The sequence below is a fragment of the Brienomyrus brachyistius genome, chromosome 5 (genome assembly GCF_023856365.1).
Source record: "Brienomyrus brachyistius isolate T26 chromosome 5, BBRACH_0.4, whole genome shotgun sequence".
Taxonomy (NCBI): domain Eukaryota; kingdom Metazoa; phylum Chordata; class Actinopteri; order Osteoglossiformes; family Mormyridae; genus Brienomyrus; species Brienomyrus brachyistius.
In genome coordinates this window covers 36,188,970-36,198,469 of record NC_064537.1, presented here as the reverse complement: position 1 = coordinate 36,198,469, position 9,500 = coordinate 36,188,970, and the positions used below count along the sequence as shown (strand labels likewise).

Below are 9,500 nucleotides of genomic sequence, written 5' to 3'. Positions count from 1 at the left end.
AACAATGAAACCCAATACCATGATTTCTAATAATGTTACCAAGAGGTAGCATGTATAGGGTAAACAGTAGCGGGCCCAGGACTGATCCCTGTGGGACACCATATTCACCTTTTGTGGCCTTGGATGATTCATTGTTCACATGGGCATACTGATAGCAATCAGATAAATATGAGCGGAACCAAGAAAGTGCTGTCCCTGTAATGCCAACTACACCTTCTAACCGGTCCAAGAGGATATTATGGTCCACAGTATCGAACGCTGCAGTTAAATCTAGCAATACCAACAGAGATACACAGCCACGGTCAGAAGCCACAAGTAAATCATTCATTACTTTGAATAGAGCAGTTTCTGTGCTATGGTTTGGTCTAAAGCCAGACTGATATAATTCATTGGCATTATTTTTTTGTAGGAAAGAGGACAACTGACGAACTACAACCTTTTCCATGATCTTTGAAATGAAAGGAAGATTTGAGATAGGTCTATAGTTTCTATTCTGTTCTCTCCACTGTTCTGTAGCCTTAAGTCCATAGTATGTGTGCCTGTTCCCGCAGGCTGCCGAATGGCTTAACAGGCTACATGTAAGTGGTTTGCCACTGTTCGCCACTCCCCTATGGTGGTTGTGGGTTAGAGCCTGGCCATATCCTTAATAGCAATCTAGTAGTATGTTGTAAATCAGTTCGATGCCTGTTTTCCTGATATGCTGACAGCTGTTTGGACTTGGCAGTTTCACAGTAGTCCTACATGGTCATTTGCTATCTAAAACAGGCATATGGAGTATTTAAATTGACTGAAATGGAGAGTTATGTTCTACATGGACACATCGACTAATTGGGACTGGGACATCATCCCATGTCTTTAAGGATCCCTTTCTCTCCTTCACCTTTCTACATATCAGTTTATAAAACACTGATGCTCTAATTGTTTAACTCCATACGCAATGAACAAAGCAGTACAGGAAAAGTGCAGGAGTGTAAGTCTTAATGTTTGTTCATTCATTGGCTGGTTGTTTTTTTTAAAGACTTATTTGTTTCCTATTTTGTTTGCACCAACAAAAAAAGTAATACGTTCTAATGGCCCACATAACTATACATGGTCTCTTTTAAGATTCAGGGCCGATGTGTCAGTTCACGAAATAGTAATTGTTACTACATAGAGTAGTAATAGATGCATCTTTATAATGACTAATACTCACATCTAGGTGAAATTTTGTGTGTCGGGCTATTTTCTTCATGAAATCAGACTCATCTCATTTTCATGGGTAAAAACAGGAGATGGAAACTTTAAACAAATCACTACAGTCACATGGAACGATGCAAAACCAAGCAAAGAATCACATGGCAGATGTGGTCATGGTATGCTCCTTACATAGCTATGTCTCTCTCATTACCTGCTCAGTCCAATGTTCAGGAACGTGCTGCCCACACTCAGCCACACAACCATGGATACTCAGCATTGGCTGCCAGCCCTGCTTCTAGGTGAGTAGATTCAGTAATATATGCTTATCTGTGATACCTGAGAAATGTCATATTTTTCCAGAATTAATGATATTTCAAAGATAGTCACTTCAATGGTGGATGGCTGTGTAAGGTTACACTCTACCTTCCTGCATTAGTGTATTAATTAGCTTTAAGTAATTAATTTTCTATGTAGAGTTTACGATTAACATTGTTTGTCAATGACTTTAGGAAATTTCAATATTGCATTATGGAAAATCAAGACGTAAGTAGTATAAAATATTTTAATCCATCTTCTAATTGTATATTCCAGTGAGGGGTATGACAGAGGTCTGGAATCTATCCTAGACAGCCATATGTCTGGGGTTTCATTCACAGTAGCCTACTCTAGACAGGGGTATGAGGAGGGCCTGCAGCCTATCCCAGGCAGTGTAAGGCTGGGCTAAATCCTGGATGGGATGCCACTCCATTATAGGGCACGTCAGGGGCGCCGCTAGCAATTTTGGGCCCTATGGCAAAATATGAGGTTGGGCCCCCCTACCACACCCATTCAGATCTCTGGGGGCCCCTAAAGGGCGTGGGCCCTTAGAATTGTCCCAACTTTCCCCCCCTTAGCGGCGCCCCTGGGGCACGTACATGCACTACCTGCAATTTTGAGCCACCAGTTTCCCTAAGTGCATGTTATTATACATGAAATGGAGAACAAGCAAACTCCACACACACATACAGTAACAGAGGTTAGATTTCAACTTCCATCTCTGGAGCACTACCCACTGAGTCACATAAAATATAAAAATAGATTTCCAAGTTGACTAAAATAATGGAAAATTACTGTCAAATTTTTGCATACTTTTTTATAAAATTATTATTTTGTTCATATCTTATATAAAAGGCATAGCTCTTACCGTTCTATTGTGAAAGAGGTCACAGAATCAGTCCTTTTCCATTCCTGGCTTTGCTTATCTTACAAACTGGATATAAAGATTCCACTTTGGCAACAGAAATTGATTACAACTGAGAAATCAGGTTCTAATGGAAATTCATCAAAGTTGTATGTAAGTATGTATGTTGTATGTAAGTCACTTGCATTCTGCTAAATCATCAAGCTTGCATAAAAGCTCTCCTGTTTGTCTCCCCCCAGTTTTTTCCACGCATTTTGATTGCTTTCAGGCTACTTATTATTACGTAAATCAGTACCAAACCTGGGAGGATGCACAAGCGTACTGCCGCAAGACCTACACTGACCTCGCTATCGTCAATAATTCTGAGGATCAAAGCAACTTCATGAAGACGATGAAGGGTGCATCATATGGCTTGGTTTGGATAGGACTGTATCAGACGTCCTCCAACTGGAAATGGAGTAACGGTGACATGGTCACCTACCAGGCATGGAACAGATACATGTTCTGTGCTTTATCTGATACATATGGTTTCTGGAGAGACACTATATGTGACTATGAATATCCTTTTATATGCTACAAAGGTACGTGATTTCAACTAATAGTAATAATAGAGTGTAATATTTGATGCATTGTTTTTGCACCAAAATTATTATTATTATTATTTAATGGCGACAAATACCATTGGTTTTGTTCACTATGGAAGAATTAGATTTTTGTTCTCTTATGTACAATAAACATGGAGACTCATGTGCTGTAGTATGTGTAAAATGCACAGTTAATTCACATTTGATTTACATTATGCAAACTTTGTGAAGGGCAAATTAAATAGAAAAAGCAGCATGCATGCACCCATATTTTATCTGGTTATTCTGTACAGGGTTGCAGGGGGGCTGGAGCCTTCATGCAGCACAGAGCACAAGGCACACCATGCTTGGGATGCTGGTCCATCACATGACACATGGTCACTCAGACAACCTGAGCACCTTAGGAATGCCAATTCATCTAACTGCATGGCCTTGGACTGTGGGATGAAACCAGAGAAAAATCTGCATATACAAACCCCCACACCCAGAGCAGAGGTCAGAGTTAAACCCCAACACTAAAAGTGTGAGGCAACAGTGTGCCACCATACAATTCTATTGAATAAGTTAATAAATATTTATTAGGAGAGCAAAGCAGCTTCACAACTCCTGGTTATTGGGGTTTGAATCCAGCCCTGGCTATGTGTGTGGAGTTTCCATTTTCTCCCTGTGTTCGTGTGGGTTTCCTCTGGGTGCTATGGTTTCCTCCCACAGCCTGAAAAACACAGTCAGGCAAATTGCTGCCTCTAAATTACCTATAGTCTTTGATTGTATTTTGTGTGTGTGTGTGTGTGTGTGTGTGTGTGTGTGTGTGTACAGTATGTGTCCTGTGATGGACCATCCAGGGTGTTCTCTGTCTTGTGCTCTATGCTTCCTGGGATAGGCTACAACCTCATCATGACCCAGCATTGGATGATATTCATATGGATAGGTTGATTGATCAAATAATGTTATCAAATTATGTTACGTGTATTTAACGTTCATCCATTTACAAAAAAAGTTCTGTACTATTGATGTAATGAAAAGTTGCATAATATCTTACTAAATTTTATATAGAATGTGGCTGTTATGGCAGGGCATGGCGAAGGTGGGGAAAAGAGGGACAATCCATGGAGTGGCTCATGAGATAACAGGGTTTATTAACAAAAAAACCTGAACACAAAGGGGTCAATACAAAAGAGATAAGAACTAACTAAAAAAAGGCAACACCACAAGGGAACTGAACAAAACAGGGAAATAACCATAGCTGCTGACATTCAGAGTAACACCTACAATGACTGACTGAGGAAATGAACAATGGCAGGCACTTAAACATATGGATAACGTGAAATAACAAGGGGCAGGTGTTGACCGTCACAAAAATCACCTAATCAAAAATACAAAGGCTTGTACTGTGAAGGGGGTTTAACCAGATCAGATTTAACCCGGAGTTAATTTGCAAACACGGGGTTGACAAAATCAGGTCGTATTAATCAGTGCTAATCTGGGGCCTGTACTACGAAGAGTTACAGTCTTATCGGGGTAACTTGTCGGATTTATGGTAGTCTGGGCAAAATGTAAGTGAGTGAATATGAAGTCCATTTAAACTGTGGTACCTTAGATCCAACAAGTTAACCCGATAAGCCAGTAACCCCATTTCGTAGTACAGGCCACAGTACTACGATGCCGGTTAAGAAGTTGATTTGTTCCATCTGTGTTAACTGAATTGGAGTTTGTACGCGTTCACATAAATGGAGCACGTTCGGCAGCATAAGTCCCTGTTTGACTCATGGCGTGATCTCCATATTTCACGGAGGTAGCCTGCATGCTAATTATGCAGGGATATGAGGAGTTTAAATCAACGCTGCAAAGAAAGTCCAATACCCCTGCAGCCAAGAAAAGCAGGCAGGCTTGTTAGCAATGTATTGCCGACCGAGTAAATGCATAATTACATTTTCATGGTCATATTAAGTATATTAGTCATATTAGTCAAGTATTAGACTATGAAGTGTTGTTTGAAAAGAATTGAAATACTGTTAATAAATATAAAGGCTCACAGATGCGACACAATTCAGAAGTTACCTATTATTTGCTGTTAAGTAATGTAATGCTCCCTAAAGTTCCATTACTGTGATGTTACTCATAATGTAAACCTAATGTTAACAATAACTTAACTGATCCGATTTCGAATGCAATAGTAGTGGAAAGCGTACGTGGCAGCAAGTCAAGATGAAATATAAAATCATGTCAAGTGGCAGGGCTATATGTATTTATATTTCTACTCATTACGAAGCATTTGTTGTGTCTAGCCTCCACTTAATAATGTGTTTCTATGTTTTACAGCTAATAAGAAAAAGGTGTCTGTTCATATTACACTTTACAAAACAGAAGCATATGTGTAGTGATAAAACGACTAGGAACTTGTCAAATTTTTCCTTAAAGTGCAATACTATCAAAATTGTAGACCAGTCATAGCAAATACATGTTACAGAAGAAGCTAACAAATTCCAAATCACCACCTAATGTGATTCCAATAAGTGAAGAGAAGGTGAACCTAAGGTAGACGTATAGCCCATATATCAGATCTAAAAGCATATTATGAGACAAATACCTGTACACTGATGCTGTGAAAAGATTTGCGATTCACATAATCATCTTCATGCTCCCCTAGGGGTGCACTAATTGGGATGGGTGTGCATTCGATGATTCTTATGACCCTTGGGAATCCTATGAGAAACTGTGTTCCATAAAAGCAATTTCCCTAAGAAAATAGAATATTTTAATGCTGCGATTTAACTGTGATTGCATGAAACCATTAATTCCGCAGAGCATTTAAATGACCATGGAAAATCAAAAATGGATCCAACACTTTAGGTAGAGCACGCAGCACTTTGTGAACCGCAGTATTCTTGCTCAGATGTTCAGCATCACCTATGGAATACATAAACTGGCCACTGGAAAAATATCGCAGAAAGCACATTGTCTCCTCAATCGTGAGGGCATTGCTATGGCGAGTGGAATTAAAGAGCTCTGGACCATTCAACGGACAAAGCTAACAAATTTCCTTGGATGAGAATTTGTACCTTTCATGGAGAATATTGTCTGGGTATGCCAGCAGATTCTGGCAGTTTCTAAAACCCCTGCCCTGTGGAGAGAGCCTCCCATGATTCGCGTGCCAATGTCATCTTCGGAGAAATTGTAGGGCTGGAAACCTCGACTTAACCAAGAACATAACCTGGGGCCTGTACTACAAAGCGGGGTTATTGGCTTATGAGAGGGTAACTTGTCGGATTTAAGGTACCACAGTTTAAATGGACTTCATATTCGTTCACTTACATTTTGCTATGCGGCAGCCTAGGGATGAACATGCTAAGGATTTAGGGCTACAGCGACACCTGCTGGCCAAACAGAGGCAAAACAAAAGGGATACGTCTATATGGGCACTGATTCTGACAGTAACATATTAATGTAATACTTTCCTACAGTAACACATATCTTTTTGTAGTGTAATGTTTGTAATATACGATTTTCCTGATTTACTTCTATGGCTGGATTGACTACAGTCCATAGTCAATGTTATTAAAATATTTAATTTGAAAATGTATACTCACAAATTGTTTACGTATCAAGATATTTTAAATCAAAATCTGCTGATGCTGGCAGACATTGTTAATCTTTCTCTAATCCACAGAACTAACGAATGGAGTTATAAATTACACCCTAATCCAGCAGCCAAAATCCTGGACTGATGCTGTGACGTACTGCCAGACTCATTACACAGACCTGGTGTACATTAATAGTTCTTCTCAGAACGATGAGGTGACAAATCTTGCACAGGGAGTTTCATACTTCTGGATAGGACTGAGCAACAATCCCTGGACCTGGGTGGATGGAGGCACCTACTCGGTGCGGGACTGGGGAAGATACCAGCCAAACAATCTTGGAAAAGACCAAAAATGTGTCCTGGCTTCAGAGTCTGGATGGAACGACTATGAGTGTTATGTGTATCTTCCATTCTATTGTTGCAACCGTGAGTACAGCTTAATGTGGGAGAATGCTAACAGAGCTGAATGGCATCAAGACACAGCACTGTGATTAAATTTAATTAGCTCACTGAGAGAACTACTGCATTTGCACAGGTACAGTATTTATTTTACATCTATTCAATTTCTGCAGCTGCCTTGTCATCAGCCCTGGCAACCAGATGCACTCTGGAAGTTTCATATCTGCGCTGGGAAGACAGTTTAACATACTGTGCCAAGAAGAACCAAACTTTGTTAACTATGAAGGTTTCCACTGATGCATTTGACGTCACCGCAACCGGGCTCACCATATGGATCGGGCTCAATAGCACCAGACTGAACTGGACCTGGTCCAATGGACAGCAGGCAGCCTATACCAGCTGGTTGCCCAGAGTCTCTTCCTCAACAGGAAATTGTGCCATGGTCAATTCTGATGGGTACTGGGAAGATGACGCCTGCACTGCAACACATCCATTTATATGTTCCACAGGTAGCATTTAAACCATTACTGCATATATTAAATATGAATAAATGTGAAACATCCCTTACCACCCAAATGTTTTAAATTCAAGTTATGAGTTGAAGCCAACATTTATTGCTTTTATTTGTGCTTCATCTTTCAGAGACCAATGGCACCCTTAACTACACTCTAGTCGACCAATGGATGGCCTGGAAAGATGCAGTAACATTCTGCAGAACGCACTACATTGATCTGGTGTCTATAAAGAGTATCAATGATAGCATAGCATTGAAAAATTTGGTCCCAACAGGCAGCTGGTACTGGATAGGCCTGTTCAATGACCCCTGGGTGTGGTCAGATGAGCAGGATCCTACGTTTAGTTCCTGGACGGACGTTATAACTAACTCCGGACGATGTGTGGCAGTGGACATTTATGGTGTTTGGAGGGAATACAACTGTCTAGCCCAGCTACCCTTCATCTGCACTGGTCGTGAGTACTTTTTTCCTCATGTTTTCATCAGACTTGAATGACTGTGCAGAAGTTTAAATCGAACCATTACTAGTATTTTAGAGATTTATTTAAAATGATCTTCATAATATTTATGCTAAATGACTCTGTCTCTCAGTGCCTACGCTGCATAAAATTGTATTGAGGGTCAACCTCGGGAATGTGTCAGAAGACCTGGATGTAGATGACCCTTCAGTGGCAGATGATGTTCTAACTTCGGTATAATTTCCAGTCATTATGAAAATTGTAACATTTTAAAAAAGCAGCATCATTAAAAGCTATTCAGAAATAATGGTTTTACATATTTTTTTACATTCCACCCAATAAATTTTTAGGTAAAACTTTAAATAAAATATTTTTCCCCACTAATAACAACCTAGTGAAATCTCCACAAATTTTGAGTAATGTATGTCTTATCATGTGGTCATGTTAAGTTCTGTGGTTAAAACAAAGATATATACTGTAATTGCTAATTGTATAATTAACTGACTTGGTAAATTCTTCACTGTCTTCACAGATAAAAGGAAAATTGTCCCGTTATACTTCACTGGTCAATACCACTTTCCTCTGGAGAGACCAGGATGGACATATATTTCATGAAATATATACCAATCGTCCTGGTGATTACCATTCATATCTCAATTTCTTTGCAACTCCATTACATTCTACTGTAAACCTCAATATGAATCTAACTTGGTTCCTTTCTTTAAGATAATTTCTTGAGCTGATATCTTACTAAATGTTCTTTTTTATTTCCAGATGAATGTACAGTTTGATGATGATCTACAATCCCAACAAACTGCATTTAATACTACTGCAAGTGACTTACAGAATTTCTGTAGAATATATATGTGTGTGGAGTTAATGCTGTTAAATAATAGGATTATAAATGTTGCAGAGTAAAAACCAACATCAACCCTTTTACCCATAAAGTACAAAATTTTGTGTAATCCATTTGTGTAACTCTAAACTGAAATATGATTTTTTTTGTTTGTGACAAAATAATAGGTGAAAGACCCAGAATTCAGTTATTTGATTTGGGTGGACCTGGAGTGCTGCTCTGTGCAGATTTTCATTCCTCAAGCTTAAGCTTTTTATTGAGTAAACTAGACATGCACAGACTGCAATTTTGTTGGCCGATTCAGATCTTTTGCAAGTGTGACCAGCCAATACCAATTTTTGAGGATTCCAATTTTCTTTCTAAGAACTGTAATTGACAGCATATACAAACAAAGACCAGCTTTTCTTTAATGCAAATTTTTTTTTTCATAGAAAGAGAACTTGTTAAATTTTACAATTTCCTCCAAACTGCACTAAGATACAGGATCATCTCTCACTTAAGTCTCAAAATAAAGTGCTCTGTTACTGGAAAGAGGCACAAATAACAATTAGCTGAAAATGAGTTGCTGTATACCCAACTTTGACATATTTTACTTTACCAAACAAGAGCAGGTGTAACAGATTTTCCAGTATGTGTAAATTCACCAGAGAACACAATATTGACCTTTTAATTATTTTTTTTTTTTACTTCTCTTAAAATAAAAAGTCCATTGGTTACAAATCAAAATACTATAAAATACTATACTCTTTCAAA

The 9,500-nt window shown here is 38.9% G+C and overlaps 1 protein-coding gene across 1 annotated transcript; it reads left to right on the top strand.

The window, feature by feature from the left end:
- Nucleotides 1-1,292: 1,292 nt before the first annotated feature.
- On the top strand, nt 1,293-8,960 carry LOC125741661 (macrophage mannose receptor 1-like). Its single transcript, XM_049012860.1, has 8 exons — nt 1,293-1,475; nt 2,596-2,937; nt 6,608-6,946; nt 7,093-7,428; nt 7,562-7,888; nt 8,025-8,125; nt 8,424-8,526; nt 8,666-8,960. The coding sequence occupies exons 1-8, from the start codon at nt 1,400-1,402 to the stop codon at nt 8,680-8,682; spliced, it is 1,641 nt and encodes a 546-aa protein (XP_048868817.1). The 5' UTR covers nt 1,293-1,399; the 3' UTR covers nt 8,683-8,960.
- Nucleotides 8,961-9,500: the final 540 nt, after the last annotated feature.

Bases quoted from the DNA above. Each gene is read 5' to 3' on its own strand.
- LOC125741661 (XM_049012860.1), top strand. From the start codon at position 1,400: ATGTTCAGGAACGTGCTGCCCACACTCAGCCACACAACCATGGATACT. The intron at 1,476-2,595 runs GTGAGTAGATTC...GTCTCCCCCCAG, and splicing joins GCTGCCAGCCCTGCTTCTAG to TTTTTTCCACGCATTTTGAT. The intron at 2,938-6,607 runs GTACGTGATTTC...TCTAATCCACAG, and splicing joins TCCTTTTATATGCTACAAAG to AACTAACGAATGGAGTTATA.